At 39.2% G+C, this 16,414-nt stretch overlaps 2 protein-coding genes across 2 annotated transcripts in view; both read right to left on the reverse strand.

The window, feature by feature from the left end:
- LOC117488551 overlaps positions 1 to 16,162 on the reverse strand; it is a 29,451-nt gene extending 13,289 nt beyond the window's left edge. The window contains exons 1-13 of the mRNA XM_034137539.1: positions 16,078 to 16,162; positions 15,089 to 15,218; positions 14,341 to 14,502; positions 14,055 to 14,192; positions 12,952 to 13,103; positions 12,469 to 12,572; positions 12,173 to 12,362; positions 11,844 to 11,975; positions 11,474 to 11,617; positions 11,124 to 11,259; positions 10,491 to 10,641; positions 10,251 to 10,393; positions 7,105 to 7,216 (exon numbers count right to left, since the gene is read on the reverse strand). Of these exons, the coding sequence (XP_033993430.1) occupies positions 7,105 to 7,216; positions 10,251 to 10,393; positions 10,491 to 10,641; positions 11,124 to 11,259; positions 11,474 to 11,617; positions 11,844 to 11,975; positions 12,173 to 12,362; positions 12,469 to 12,572; positions 12,952 to 13,103; positions 14,055 to 14,192; positions 14,341 to 14,502; positions 15,089 to 15,218 (1,694 nt within the window). The 5' untranslated portion in view covers positions 16,078 to 16,162. The remainder of the gene's footprint in view (positions 1 to 7,104; positions 7,217 to 10,250; positions 10,394 to 10,490; positions 10,642 to 11,123; positions 11,260 to 11,473; positions 11,618 to 11,843; positions 11,976 to 12,172; positions 12,363 to 12,468; positions 12,573 to 12,951; positions 13,104 to 14,054; positions 14,193 to 14,340; positions 14,503 to 15,088; positions 15,219 to 16,077) is intronic.
- LOC117488366 (ubiquitin-conjugating enzyme E2 11-like) lies at positions 3,159 to 5,315 on the reverse strand. Its single transcript, XM_034137212.1, has 7 exons — positions 5,233 to 5,315; positions 4,911 to 5,048; positions 4,684 to 4,808; positions 4,397 to 4,542; positions 3,977 to 4,079; positions 3,751 to 3,887; positions 3,159 to 3,574 (listed from the first exon to the last, which is right to left on the reverse strand). Coding segments are annotated over exons 2-7 (630 nt in total). The 5' UTR covers positions 4,912 to 5,048; positions 5,233 to 5,315; the 3' UTR covers positions 3,159 to 3,456.
- Positions 16,163 to 16,414: the final 252 nt, after the last annotated feature.

Genomic DNA, 16,414 nt, shown 5'->3' on the forward strand with positions numbered 1-16,414 from the left:
TTCGCAACGATGTCATCACTATCACTGAGGTGAGCCATAATGAACGAATTTATGCTAATTAGCTACTTCCCCCTTGCTTGACCCGTTGTTATAACACGTGCATAAACTTGCTCAGCCGTCTCTCGCGTTTGCTTGGTCAAATTAACAGCTCTTCATTTTTGAGTGCGCGATTAATCGCGCCTTTACGGTAATCGCCGAGAAGCGTAAACATAATGCATGTTTTGTGCTACAGCCTACTGCGATAAAAATACGTTTTTACCATAAGTTCTTAATACAACTGACACTGTTGGACTCAGTACTAGACTGCTACAAACAATAAAATGAAGTGTGGGGGAAACTTCTGAAGCAATTGGAGTCGAGAGACACGAGCTGGAGCTTTGATGGCAAACACTGACGGTTTATTTGGAGCTTCGGCCGGAGAATTCACAAGACATATCACAGGCCACGATCTGACCACACGGTAAAGATGCCAAATAAATTCTGAAGAACTCTACCCCAGACCCATGTATTTAGCTAGTTCTGAGAGAATAATCAACGTTGTGCATAACAAGATAGAATCATAACACCTCTATCTAACATTACATTACATGCCACTGTTAGACGCTTTTATCCAAAGCGACGTACCTACATTCAACACTGGACAATCCCAACAGGAACAATTTGGGGTGAAGTGTCTTGTCCAAGGAAACAGTGGAATGTTGACTGCAGCGGGATTCGAACCAGTGCCCCCGTGATCTGAAGATCAGCGCACTGACCACTGAGCCACAACCATCACCATATCAGGCAGTAACAGGGAGACAAAACACTGAGAGCACAGCAGCCAATGTTGCAGGTGCCTGTACTCAGTCAGGACATTATGAACTGATAAACTGGGTCAAAGTTATGGGCCTTGGAAAATATTTCCCCAACATGAAGTAGCCTACTTTTACTGTGTACTTTTTCATTTATTCTCTGTCAAACTCCCCTCCTGAGAACGAATTCAAGCCACTTCTGCTATATTTGATGAGGGATAAAATGATTTTTAGCCACAACTTCTTAATATAATTGGTACTGTTCGACTCAGTACTTGTCAGACTACCACAAATACAATGAAATACTTTTACTGTGTACTTTTTGAGTAATCCTGTCAAACTCCCCTCCTGAGTACAATAATTCATGTATTCTGCTATATTTGATGAGGGATAAAAGGATTTTTTGCAATAAGATCTACATGAAATTGATACTGTTGGACTCAGCACTACTACCATAAGTACAATCAAGTACTATTACTGTGTACGTTTTGAGTAATCCTGTCAAACTCCCCTCCTTAGAACAATAATTCATGTATTCTGCTATATTTGATGAGGGATAAAATGATTTTTAGCCATAAGTTCTTAATACAATTGGTACTGTTGGACTTAGACTATCACAAATACAATTTAGTACTTTTACTGTGTACTTTTTGAGTAATCCTGTCAAACTCCCCTCCTGAGTACAATAATGCATGTATTCTGCTATATTTGATGAGGGATAAAATGATTGTTTGATGACGTAACGTAGATGAATGGAATAGAGCCATCATTACGCGATTCTTTATACAAACCATAGAAATCATTTTGTTGAGTCCAGTTTAATGTGCAGTTCAAACATCCCTCAGTAATTGTAACTTATTAACCTTGTAGTGGAGTTATTTGTGTTTATCATAAAAGCAAGACAGTATAGTTTGTTACCCATCTAAGAAACCCCGTTTTGCTTGTTTGTCAATAACTGACGGTTAAAGTTTATTTGTATGGATGCAGACACGACTGTGAATTACTCAATGTATGCAACTGCCAAGGAATCATGCTACCATATATAATTGAGAGTCTGATGTCTTAGCACTGTAAGTATTTTCCATTAGTGCAACAGGTATAACTTTCACAGACCATCTTTAAGTTGACACCCTGGTTGGAGGGACTGGATGGTAAAACGTGTTGATTATCTCCAGCTGTCTGTGTCTCTTGAACACTTTGTGACTGACTTGTGGCGCCCCTAAGTTGTAGTTTGGGGGCAGTAATGAACTGTTTAGACCCTCCAGAAAAACGCGGGCTAAAATCCTTGATTATGCAATTAAACATGCGGGGTTTTTATGTGATTTTATGCGGTGAAGTTGCGAAATATGCGGGAGGCGGAAAAAAGGTGATTCTTCTCCCACACCCTGTTACTAGGCTACTACTGAATGAAAGTGAGCCCTTTTAAAGAGTTCCTATGATAAACAAGCATACTAGAAGCAAGCTACATCACAAAGTGTTATTTATGTATTTATATATGGGCTATTTTAATCACTCTCTCACACACACACACACTCTTCTCCGCCTCATTCTGTTTTCATTTACTCGTTCGTTATCTGACCAGCTTCAATCTTGTAGGCTACTCACCTCGTTTCTTGTAGCCCTCGAAAGGGTTTTGGAGGTTGATGCCTCGGTGAACGTGAGTTGTTTGACTTTCTTGTCCGCAGCAGCAGAAAGCATTTTAGAATGTTTGAATGAATCAAAGTGGGTCGTCACCGTCGATTTTCTCTTATGCTCCAACACACAGTTGCACGGGGTGCAGAATAGTTTCCCCCCACTTTCGTGCAAGACATCGGGGTACTGCTTTGCCCGGTCTTTAGCAGAAATGTTCGTAGGCAAATGAGATGGATTCGATTTGTTCATCTTGGTCAGAGCCGTATAATAGTATATAATAATCTATATGGCGCTGATCTTGTTGTTTTCTCTCTCGTGTGAGTTCCACACATTCACTCTACGGTGTTGTTTACCTGCGCGAGCTGATGACATCATTACTTCACGTTAACTTTTTTCCCCCTCAACTTTGTGTGGAAAAATGCGGGGATTATGCGACCTTTTAATAAATATGCGCCCTTTTAAAAATCTGCGCCATTTTGCTGATTATGCGGTAAATTATGCGATCGCATAATCGCGTTTTTCTGGAGGGTCTAACTGTTTGTTTTTCCATATAGATGCTGGATGAATGCTTATGGCTACAAGGTTTTGCTGTCGGGTGATGTCCTCAAGGAGGTGGCGATTACACTTCAAACTGAAGGCTCCAAATTCAGACGATAATAATTTTTTTCAAAGCTTTTAAATGCATGACGACAACTTGAACTTGATTATTCTTCTATAAATAGTAAGACAAATGCATGAACTGAATTCAATATACTCTATAACATGCTTTTTAGAGACAAAAAACTTTAGTAATACAACTGTGAAAAAAGGACAGCTATAAAAAGGACATTGTACAATCAAAAGTTAAACAACTAACCCTAAACACACACAAAAACAATATGAAAAGTGATGTCAGGAAGGGAGTGATATAACATACAAACTTTCCCAATAAACAGGATGAATAAAGCGCCAAAAAGCAACTATCGATAAAAATAAAGTAACTGGGTTCATTTCCTTTTATATGTGAACTTGACTTGAGGTACACTATTGTAACCTAGAACCTAATTTGCCGAGAGCGATGATCCATCACCCTTTTCTTCATGTCCTGGTCGGCTCTGATGTCGCACATTTGAAGCTCATTTCCTGGGCCCGCCAACGGATCGTAATGGTGTCTGCAAAATAAGTCAAAAGTAAAAAACATTATTAAGGCGTTAAGGTTTCAGGATTAATTACGAGCGTTGGCAGCCCTAGTTTAAATAGATCAAAATGAAGGGGATTTCTAGCCGTTTCCTAAACAGTTATCAGTTATTTACCAGACAGGGAAAGCATTCCTAGTAAATTAACGTACTTCTTCAGGTGTTCCTCAATGGCCTTGCGTTCATACACTGTGCCATACGCAGTTTTCACAGGATCAACAAACATCTTCTTGGTCAGCGGACAGATCAGATGTTGGGGTATAAACTGTGGAACAGGCTCCACCAGGTTCTTTTAATAAAAAGTGAACAAATAAAAAACATATGTTAAGGTCAAAATGTTAAAACGTATCCACTGTAAATATGTGGGTGCCCATTTACTTTCTCCATGTCATCCAGGGACTTTCCTGCAGTTTTCTCTGTGTGTTTCTCAGCTTCTCGTTGATACGTCTCCCGGCTTGTCAGGAATTCTTCAGCCAAAATGCTTCAAAAGTAAAAAAGAAACTCAGCATCAGAGTCAAATACGTGATATATTAAAGTTAATTAACACCTTTTCTGACCTAAACTCCCAGAAAAAAACCAAGCATTCTGATGGCAGTATATTTTCAAAGAGCTACTGTAAAGAAAAAAGGTTTTCAATTTACCGGTTAGGTTATTCTGTTTTTGTAAAACTACATTTATTGTCTACAAACTGCTGTTGTGTTCGTTATGGAAAAATGTGTTGTGCTGAGACTATTTTGACAACAAAACATGCCCTTTCTTCCAATACAGTGTAAAGAAAAAAAAAAAAATGCATGTCACCTGTCCAGTGGGTCCTCAGGCTCAGGGCTGATCAGCAGTCCGTACACAGCTTCTAGGATCTCTCTCATGGTGATGTGGGCGTTGTAGTTGCGGTCAAATAAGTTGTGGCAGATGCGACCCACACTGTTGACATTGCAGTGGTACACCCGTCATCACGTTAAGAAACACACGTAGATTTCGCACAGATAACATTACTTTATAAGTGATTACCATCTATCTGCATATTATTAAAAAGACAAACACATTTATTTAATAATTGTTCAGTTATTTGCATTTTGGCAGGATACGGGTGTGACAAAGCGGACGAGTGGAGGCTTGGCTGGGTAGTCAGGACCAAACTGGCAGTACAGCTCAAACACGCCTTTCTTATACGGTGTGTCAGGAGGGCCCTGCATGAGAATCCTCCAGAACACTGAGAAGATAACACAGTATATGAAAAATACTTTTATTTGCGTGAATAAAAATCAGTGTACTTTTATTGGCCTCATTAAAAAAAGAAAACGAAGCCACTTACTGAAGTCTGACTCTGATGGGAAGACTCTGATGAAGGGATGAGGGTTACAGTGCAGGCTCTTCAGCTCCTTCCAGCACACGCTTGTCCTTCTCCAAAAGCGTCCTCTTCCAGGACTCCTTAATCTTCTTTTTGAGAGCACTAAAAATGGAATATGATTATGCGGTATTCAATCATAGATCATGCAGTAACATTTTACAAAGACGGCAGTTCTGTGGCACATTTACTTTGAATGCTCAGCTGGTCATCAGAAGATGGATAGCAAAGTAACCTTTTTAACCAGGTAATTATGAGCCTCTGTAAAACTGATGTGTATATCCCTCACCTCTCTGTCGCCGTCACTTTGCTGTTGATCTGACTTGGCAAGGATGTCTCTGGACATTTGTCATACCCATGAGTAGCAAAGAATTGTGTCAGGCAATGCTATAAAATAAACCAATAAAAAGGTACATTTAGAAACCAAAACATTATGTCTGTGTGAAAAAGTAATGTTTTATTTCCCCATCACTTCCAACAGAACGGTGGACAACGACCTATAATATCTAACCTTGCTGATGGAAGAGGGGTCAAGTGTTTCCTTGAGTTTCCTCTGCTCCAATGACAGAACCGTCTCAATCTCAAAGAGCTTCAGACCATCTTTGGTTGTCTTTGGTTTGAAACAGCAACCACCTGGAGGCAATGGGGAAGTGAGGTGGGACTGAATAGAGATCTATTTAGGGTACATATCCATGTTCCTCAAAACAGATTTCTGAGTTACAAGATCTGCTTTTGAAAGTTTTCTTACTAAAACACTGAAGGGTAATTTTGCCTTGTAAAACACAGACGCAAATTCTTAAATGTCAGTTTATGTCTGGCTGTAAAGCAGTAAATATGCATTTATTAAAAAAAAAAATGCTATATTCATCACAGGGATCTTATTTACAAAACTGTCTTTCAAAAGAGGCCATACCGGTTGCATTGCTGATTCCATGAAGCATGTTATTCTCCACATTTCCAAGAAGGATTGAGTCAACAACGATGTTAGATTTCAGCAGTTTGGCTGTAACTGCATCTGGCTCATTGCAGGATCTATGGAAAGTAAGAATGAATTGAGATTAGGACGTTTGCTTGATTAGAAATATCACAATCTGTGATGTCTGTCATTGACAAAAATGGTATTACTTGCTCACAGTATGAGGTTCAATATATGCACAAACAGATCAAGTACGAACATGATGCTATGGCATGATAAGAGGAAGTAGTTTACCCAGAATCATTTCCATCAGTAAGACACATGATGCGGAGTCTACAATCCGGAAACCTCGTCTTGACCTTTTCCAGCTCAGACGCCCCCCGTCGCAGAGCGTCGTACAGCAGAGTGCATCCACTTGCTTCAATGTTGCGCATGTGTTCCTACAAATGTGAAATAGAGGTTTATCAGTGCTTTAAACTCAGACATAAACTGTTCTTAAATTAAAGACGGATACACTGACTTTACCTTGAACGTTTCCAGATTTTCTGTGAATGTGTGAAGAATTTTCACCAGGGAGTCGAACTGCACAAGACCGATGATGTGACAAAAATCATAAGCCATGGTCCTCGTAGCAAAGTTGTCAAAGAGCTCTTTCGTAGCGTTGATCTTCTGTATTTCTGCACTTGCATAGCACTCTTCCTCCATGGAGGAGCTTGTGTCTATCAGCACCTAATGAACATTCAAGTCAAGAAAATCACATTGTAAATGTGTACAGCCCTGTCTGTCCCACATCTTTAAAAGAAACGTTCAAAGGAGAGACAGACAAAGTTACCAGTATAGCTTCTTTTGGAGTCCTGGTTGTGACAAATGTCCGGCCATCACCATGATCACCAGTCCTGTGTTCGATGTCAAAAAATGTCATGCCCATGCTGTCATTTACCAAAAATATTGACCCAACTTATAAATTGTAATTCACTGAATATCTCTTTATTGGTTGTGTCTGTCTATCCAACCATCCCTGCATGCAACATTACAAAAAGTTATATAATTACAAATTACTTTTTTAAGCATGATTGAAAAATGTGGGTGAAAAAAATTAAGCACAGGGTTAAAGGCACTTAAAAGTCAATCAACACAATAATTTAGGTTCCCAATTTATCCAATTCCAGCCATAAAGAAAAATATATTATTTTGGAGTGCTTCCTCGAGCCTGGGAAAGGTGAATACAGAGTAACAGGTGCTTACCTGGCTGCCAGCACATTCACATCCAGTGTTGTGTATTTGCCAACCAAACAATCAAGAACGTTGATAGTTGCAGGGCAAGCTTTGCCCACATTCACACTCACGCCAATGTTGTCTGACAAAGAGAGGAAATAAAACATAATAAATCAAACAATGTTCATTAGAAAGCATCCTAAAAATTAACTAGGGAAGTCCCTTTTAGAATGGTCAAGAATAAAGGCATTAAAACATTTGTTTCTGCACGGCCTTATGTTTACAAATAATGCACCATATTTTTAAAGATTATGTTTTGTAAGTGTGATGACTATTGCCACTCAATATCACAGAGAGATTTGCTAAACTGTGATTTCTAGTTAGACGCGTGCGCTCTCGAATGACCACAAAGTTATTGCTTGCAATACCATTTATTTAAATCAAAAACAGCGTGTAGCCTTTGAGGTCACTTAAATACCCTGTGCCCCATTACGCCATCCAGTGTCCAAAACAAACAACCCATAAATGGGCACAACAGTAAGTACATTTAAAGTAACTGCTGCTGTCAGACATTTCGTCTACTTTTGTAATTTATGTAGTGTTTCCCCTAGGATGGAGTCATAGCGGCGGTGCTAAGGCACGCGGGCCCAGCAAAATGTGATCGCGGAGCGCAAGGAATTTTTTTTGTGTGTGCACGTGCGAAGTGCGCCCCGCCAATATGTGCCTAGTACATACAGGGGCAAAGTCTCAAGATTTAGCAAAATACACCTTTATTGAACATACAGTAACACAAATACTACAAATCCACATAATCAAAAATGAAAAAGGGTCGCCACTTATTATTTTTGCTATTTGTATATAGGGGAAATACTGATGTATGTAGTTTAAAGCTCCCATGTCATGCTTTTCCGGTTATTACCCGTCCCCTTGTGTGTTATGAAGGTTTTTATGCATGTAAACGGTGTGCAGAGTCAAAACCCTCAAAGTACACCCTGTAGCGAGTAAAACTCTAACACAGAAAATACCTCCCCAAAACGCCTCGTTGGAGATACGTCACTGCCCATTTGAGTCTTCCATTTAGTTCCGGGTACCGCCTGATGTCATGCGGTACCCGGAACGAAATGGACCAATCCCGAAGAGCTATGGCCACACCAGCAGCGTCGTGTTCCTCCTCCAGAGGTTCGAAGAACCGGCATTTCACAGACGAAAGCTTCCAAAACATTGCCCAGTTTGAGGCCGGATATGCACAGCTTGTTTGGACCGTTTGGAGCAGGGGAAGATCTGGGTATACAACCTGTAAGTTTGCATTGTTATTTGTGTATTTATCAAACAAGACTGTTTAAATGTGTAAACTGTGTTGGACTGCTAAGCCATTGACACAGTGCTAACTGTGCTAACTAAGTTGCTAGAGTTTCCATATATCAACTCTAATATCAGCAGATGGCCTTGCATACATGTATCTCATAGCAGGAGAATGTCTGCATTCACACACAAAATACCTATTGACAGTATACTCCGGGTGATTTGCCGTGCGGTCAGTCGCGAAACGTAATTACATTATAGCTGGCGTAGAGTGTATGCAACCGATCTAACACACGGAGCTAGAGCTAGTTTCGGTCAGAAAAACATTTTTGTGATGCTACGTTGCTAGCGTTTAAATATATCAACTACAATGTCAGCAGATGGCCTTACATGTTTGTCATGGCAGGAGAATGTCTGCAGTCACACACACGGAATACTCATACAGTATACTGTACTGTGATTTACCGTACATTGTGACCGTACATATACTGCATGTAGCTAACGAGGCTAGCTGTATGCTAGCGCAAAACAATGTATTCATGCAAGTTACATTGTATGACCGAACGTAGCAGAATACCCGTATACGATTGCAATTATAAACACGTTATTGCTAGCCTAATATGAACCACTAGCTTTTGTTGATAGTAGTTTTATTACACTGCATTATAGTTGCCTTTCCTCCAAGCTAACGTTCATATCGTGTTAGCTACCAAGGTAAACAAAGCTAGGTTAGCATATTAGCAGGCAAGCTGTTCATTACACAACTACTACTAACGAATCTAAAACAACTAAGTTTCTCTAATATTTTGTGATTTGCATTTGATTTCGTCCAGCCAGATCCTGGCGGACAATCCATGACGGGGAAGGGATTCTACTACTACTGAGGGTGGGCAGGCAAGATGCGAGGAGGAGGAATGGATGATATACCGTGTATATATGTATATTTATGTTCATTTTGTACATTTCTAAAAATAAAGTTTAATGGAAATACTTAGTAGGCCTATCCTTTCTTCCCTGAATTCATATATAGCAAACCATGATTTGATTTCTCATCAAACAGTAGTAGTTTATAACGGGTAAAAATAACTTACTCTTTGTTATGAGAGTAGCTCGTAGGCCACAACGGAAAGACAAGGAGACATACACGAGTTTACAAAACCACGGCACATTTATTGTGGTAAATGCAGAGACAGGTGGTCGAGGGGAGAGGGTCGCTCAGTTCGTCCTTCTGCAGCCGCTTTGGAGAGAGACTCCGGGCCGCTGGGATTAATAGCACCGGCTACGGAGGTGTCCGTGATCGCGCTGATTACCCTCTTCAGCTCCACCCCATCGTAAGACAAAGGCCCTGAGGCCGTCACACTCTTCTATAACAACAGTTAAAAATATATATGTATATAAAATATACCGCTGTACCGACGCCATGATAAGACTGATGTTACGCTGAGAGCAGCCGGGAAAAGCACTGACATGGGCGCAGCCTCTCTGGTGGTTGACTAATCAGAACGAGTGGCCGAGCTGACCAATCGGAGCACACTAGGCTCACAGGGAGGGGGGGGCAAGAGCTCCAACGAGTCGTTTAGTGGAGAAAGTGAATACTGCTGAATACACATGCTTGACAGAGATGCTGTATGCGAAACCAATGTGAGTTTGGAAAATTACACAGTATAAATCTATTTTAGTATACCTCAACAATGTAATTATGATCAGTGGAAATGGCCATGACATGGGCCCTTTAAATTAAAGATAAAATTGAAATGTTGATTAATGTGAATTGTTGCTGTAAGTTAATACAAAATATTTTTAGTGAAATTACCATTTAAAACATACAGTATATGTGCAGTCAGAAATGACCAATGCACATTGTGATTGAGTACCTTCACTCAGTAGAACAAGGCGTCCTTCACACAGTCCTAGATCCTTCAAACGCAGAGGTGGGGTCACATTGAGGTATTGATGGTCGGGAGATTTTAATTCTTCCACCATACTTCCAAAAGTCTTCTCATTGTTGATCTTAAAGCTTTCATTTAAATTGTACAGGTTAGTAAAAACAAGGCGTTTTTCAAAAAAACAGAAGTCAATATGAAAAAAGGTGTACAGTAACTGATGATCCATACTTTGGTCCAGCCGTCTTGTCAGGGTGAATCCAAAGCGGGTAGGTTCTGATGGATGGAGGCAGACTGAGCAGAACTCTCTCAATGTCAAAGGCTCTCTTCACTGACTTCTTTTGCAAAACCTTTTCAGTGCAATTAGGGATTTGCTCTCCATCTAAAGAAAAGGTTAGAAAATTAAATTGTAGCTGGTAGTACCATTTGCCAATAAAACAAACACATTTCTTTGACAAATGTGTTAGTTTGTATAAATGCCAATGCTGAATGTTCTTTATATTTTGCATGTCCATGCCATGTTAAAAACAAGTCACCCTTAGAAGGTATGATGTTAGGCTCTAACTGCATTAAGTTCGAATAGCTTTTCATTTAATCAACTCATTGAGGGGTTTTCTTCACTGCTTGTTTCAGGATTCAGAAGGGCCTGCAAAATGTTGCCATTTACCATTTTCTGTAAAACAATAGCAGTTTGGATATAGTAATGTTGAATGTTGTCAAAAGTAAAACAGGAGACCGGATCAGCAAAGGACAGAGTTGCTTTGTGTATTTTTGTATTTAACTTCTGCTTTATTTTATACATCTATGATACGCATCTTGTTAACAATTTTATGTATGAGAATTTTTACGACGATTCAGTTTTACCTTGGATTTTCTGACGAACATAAGCTCGTTCGTAGGCTCCGGGTACTCCAGGTACTCTGACTGGTTCAGAGAAGCGGCTGCCATCTTCAGACGTCAGAGTGATTGGTGCAAAGTTCTCAGGGTATCCTGATTGTTTCTGTCAAAATAAGGCAAGGTGACAATTACTTAAGTTTTCAACCAACAAATAGGAAAAGACATCCTTGCATTACATCAATATGAATGGCAACTCTCAGAAAAAGACGAGATATTTATTACCACCCAAAAAGACTGGCACTTGTGGACAGATTTCATTAAAAATAAATATATTTAACCCCAGGAGCCATATTGGTCAAGCCTCAGTATCCTCATACCTTTGCTTCTGATAGGAGATGTGCCCAGCAGTACAGAGAGTTCTCAAAGACATCCAGGTCCTTAATGAGTCTCTCTCCTTGTGGTCTTCCACGCTGAGGAAGTAGCTCTCTGAAGAGGAGGTACAAGCCTTCTACCACTGCAATCTACAACACAGGAACAAGTATGTCTGAACAAATTGGCAATGGTAAAAATGTCTGTGAGCTAATTACAGGAAAACATATTTTCTTAAACAATGCAGATTATTTAAATGACACCTGCTGCCGTGAAAATATAATGAAAGTAAACAGACTTTGTTTTTTGTAGAAAAATGTTCCAATAGGAAATGTCTTTTCAAAAACCAATGTGTTTTACATCACTGATATTGTTTACCTTCTGGTTCCTGGTTAGTCTTTCATTCCTGCAGAACAACTGATGCAGACTTTGGGCGAGAGGGTGACATCCAGTCAGTTTCCGTATGTAGGCAATCAGTTTCTGCAGCTGCTTCGTCTTATAATTATGTTTCTAAAAGGAAAAATAAAATGTTAAAAGTATGATTAAGTTCACAGCTTTATTGCTAGATTTGACTTGAATTACCTTTTGTAGTAATTTGTGAATTTTTCATGCTAGTGTTAGCTAGTTAATTTTATTTGATAAGGACATCAGATAACATTAACAAGAACATGCACCAGATGGAGTGTGTATCGTGAAATGAAACTTACAACAGCATACACTGAAGACAAGAACACACTGATTCCTTTCTTAGTTTGTGGGACTGAAGGCAAAAAATCATGAATGAAGAACGTCTCGTCGTATGAAGTCTCGTCAGGAAATGAGGACAAAGAGAAGTTAACGGTTGACCCTTCAGAGATCCCACAACTCTCCAGAGTGTCACCACCACCATGTCGACCTCTGTACAGGAGACATTAAATCTGACTGTTGACAAAGAACATAGAATAACCACTTGATATTTAAGCCATACAATCAGCATTGGTGTCATGATTAGTTAGTTAGTTACTTGTAATGAAGAACATGTGCTGGGATTCCACTTTTATTTGCCAGCTTGAGTATCAGATTTGTTATTGTGTCACTTGCCAACTTCACCTTCAACTCAAAGTCTCCCTGTATGAAAGAAGTACAAATTATTAACAACAGACTTGGTTTTTCCCCATAACATATTGATTGCAATTTTGCATTAAACTTAAACAAATTCCAAAGTATTTAAACTGTAGGTTAAGTAGGTTTCAAAATACATACATACAGGTTCTTGAATTAATATTGAAAGGGCTGTGTAGATAAACATATACCATGTCAAAAAACGTTCAAGTATAAATTCTGTAAATGTTATTACAAGAATGTGTATAATATAGTCAGTGAGTTTTATTTTTAAAGCAAAGCTATAAATCAAACACGATCAGCCTGGACAATAATATGACAAATACCATATCAGTGTTTATTTAATCATTAGTTGATTATAATCACCAATTAAGTTTAGACGCACCTTGAGCATGATGTGGCATCGAACCATATTGCTTCCATAGGTTTCAACAACCTCTCGCTTTGGTGTTTGAGGAAACTGTTTCAGGTTTTCCTTTGGTGTAAACATGGCATACATCACAGCTCCATTTTCAATATGTCTGTCTTTCAAAGACCCTTGGGATGAAACAACAACAGACATGGTGAAGTTGTTTCTGTATAATGTTCTATGATCACTGCTATGCTGGAGCTGAAGATGTGGCCTGTGATGTCTGCACAGGGAGAAAACTGAGAGCCTGTAAGTCCTGCCTTATGCGTCTGGCCTCTTATTGTGAAAAACACCTCCAGTCTCATTATGACGTGGCTCCATTAAAAAAGCACAAGCTGGTGGAGCCCTCCAAGAAGCACCAGGAGAGCATCTGCTCTCGTCACGACGAGGTGATGAAGATTTTCTGCCGCACTGTTCAGCTGTGTATCCGTTATCTCTGCTCTGTGGACGAACATAAAGGCCATGACACAGTGTCAGCTGCAGCAGAAAGGACTGAGAGGCAAAGAGAGCTGGAGGGGACTCGACAAAACATCCAGCAGAGAATCCGGGACAGAGAGAAGGAGGTGAAGCTGCTTCAGCAGGAGGTGGAGGCCGTCAATGGCTCTGCTGATAAAGCATTGGAGGACATTGAGAAGATGTTCACTGAGCTGATCCGTCTCATGGCGAAAAGAAGCTCTGATGTGAAGCAGCAGGTCAGATCCCAGCTGAAGCGTGAAGCGAGTCGAGTAACAGGCTGCGGAATTGATACAAGTCAAGCACACACTCATAAGCTCTGTTTTTGGTCTCTTCAATTTTTGTATGTTTCACTATGTTATTTGGAATGAGCTGTGAAATGTACAACTGTTCTTTTACAGCTTTTCCTCTGAAAACAGTGGCATGCTTTAACCAAAACAGTAAAGATGTGTGCTGGAAAACCAAAACTAAGTGCAGAGTCAAGGTTCAACATTACAGATGTGTTCAGGACTTCTGTAGATTAAACACAGAACTGGATCAGTAATGCTATAAAACAAAAATCTTGCCAAACATAAACTTGATCAACTAGCTACATGTATTCTAAAAAGTAGATCAGGTTTACTAACATGTGTTGAAGAAGGGGTCATCTGTCAAGGGCATCCCATCGATGGTGTAGAGACAGACTCCTTTGGAATTACCAACACTTTCAAGATGGCAGATCCTCCTCATCAGATCCTCAACTGTGGTTTTGGCTGGATCCATATCTGTTAGATCAAAATATCCACTGTGAAGCTCTCAATATGTCTGTGCAATGATCACATTTCATTTCTAAAATAAAACAGCCAACTCCGCGATAAAAAAGTCAGCGGATGGCTTTAGTGCATCTAATGATCAGAAATGTGTTCCTCTTACCTTTAATTGTTTTTGGTTTACGACATTTGGGGAATGTGTACTTCAGATAGAACGACTCCATGGATTTTTGTACAGGCGTCACAGTTTGAACCTGGTGCTCCTTGGCTCTTTGAATGGAGGTTTTCATTGCTGAAAAGCGGTTCTTCTCAACATGACTCAAACCTGTGAAAAGTTACCTGATTAATTAAGTATATCATTTTTATAACAACATCTAACTTAAAATGACTTGTTTTGACTTCTTTATTTTAGTAGGGCTGCTCAATTAATCGTATTTTAATCTCAATTACGGCTTGCAACGATTACCGTAATCGAAATAAAACGATTATCTTTTTATTATTACTTTTTTATAAAAAAAGTTGAATTATACTTAAAGTTCAGGGTAATCAACTGTCAAAAACATACTGTTCAACATTTTTTTCTCCAATAAATTGATGTTTTCAAAGTAAATGGATAATCGTTTTTAATAATCGTGATATCAATTATTGACCCAAATAATCGAGATTATGATTTTTGCCATAATCGAGCAGCCCTATATTTTAGTGTGAATGACATTGAAAGTATAATGAGGCATTAGAAACGTCAAACAGTGTCAACAATTAATGCTTAAATCAGATACAACTTTGAATGAAAATGCAAGTGAATTACATCTCCAGGCTTAGAAACACTAGATGTAGGTGTAACTGTTTTTTCTACCGAGTGTCAGCTGCATGTTTGACAGTCTTGGATTTCAAGTTGAAGTTAATCTCACCCATGTTGTCCAGATCTTCATCTGTAACACTATCCAGGAAATCTCTTGTTTCCTTCACGCCCAACTGGACCAACTGGTTGCAGTAAGACTCCAGTCTGAACTGCTTAAGTGTGTTGAGTATTGCATCCATCTTAAACACAGGAGGATACTTTATTTACAGGGAAGGAAAGAAGATTAGGATATTTTCCCCTCAAGTAAAAGTACTGCTACTTGATACTGTGCTGGGTAAAACAAATATTGCAAGGTATAGGTTATTTCATATCTTGATAATGATATACAACATAATGAAGCATGTTTTTATTTTCTTTAAATCAATAAATAGTCTCTATACCACATGGTAAATCACAGTTCCTATACTCCTTAAATACTTATATCCATAGACTGTATATAACGGTTTATACTAATTTAATTAATTACTGTATTGCAACATCAACAGCTCCAAACTCAACAAAAAGTACCAGTGTAAAGATGTACATAGAAAAAATAGGTCAGTTAAAATGTACCATCTTCTCAGTCCAGCTTCACCTACCATAGTACTATACAGGACGATATTCTTTCAATTATAATATAGTTACTTATTTAGTACCCAATGTTACCAGTTCAGTCTTGTTTTTTGTTTCGTAAATGGATAGTTAAACGATGTAAATGTCGCTGTGTTGCTAGCAAGGTTTTAGCTAAATGCTAATGTCAGCATGCTAACCACGTGGTGTGCTGTCAGGCATCGTTCATGTTTAAAAGTCTCTTAAGCGAATTTTGTAATACAACTTTTTAAACAGCCGATTTACAGTGTTTTACTAAGTTTTAACGTGAGCTAAAGCCTAGGTTTTATAACTTAGTATATAGTAATATTGTCAGTCAGTCACCCTCCATCATGTCTCATTATCAGGTGCACTCACTGTTTTTTGTATACATCTCGGGCTGAAAGATGCTCTGTATTCACAAGTATGACAAAGATAAACACTCAAAAACAGAATAACGTTTTCACATACCTCACTGAAGGTCGATGATTCTCCTCAGTTACCGCAGAAATCACCACCAGGAGAATCCGACCGCCATGTGCTTTTAGCAGCAAATAGCAGTAATGTCACGTGCTGTGCCAACCGAAGCGCGTGTCGGGTAATCTGGTGTTGAGCCGTAGTTCACGGCACAACATCAGGAACTTTTCTGTAAAGCTATATTCTTTCTTTCTATCTCTTTAAACCAATGCTGCCATTGATGAAACGCTAAGACGAAACACAGTTATTATGCTATTGTTTCTGGAAGAAAAAAAAACCAATTAAAGTCTCTCGAGTCTTATACAAAGTTACACTCACATTGATGGCCATC

Source organism: Trematomus bernacchii, unplaced genomic scaffold (genome assembly GCF_902827165.1).
Source record: "Trematomus bernacchii unplaced genomic scaffold, fTreBer1.1, whole genome shotgun sequence".
NCBI classification, from domain to species: Eukaryota; Metazoa; Chordata; class Actinopteri; order Perciformes; family Nototheniidae; genus Trematomus; species Trematomus bernacchii.

What these genes read in the sequence shown, in the direction of transcription:
- LOC117488366 (XM_034137212.1), bottom strand. An exon ending in TCGTCCGCTTTGTCACACCC is followed by an intron (nt 4,543 to 4,683) that starts GTATCCTGCCAA and finishes ACGTGATGACGG; the next exon opens with GTGTACCACTGCAATGTCAA. An exon ending in CCCTGGATGACATGGAGAAA is followed by an intron (nt 3,888 to 3,976) that starts GTAAATGGGCAC and finishes TTTTATTAAAAG; the next exon opens with AACCTGGTGGAGCCTGTTCC.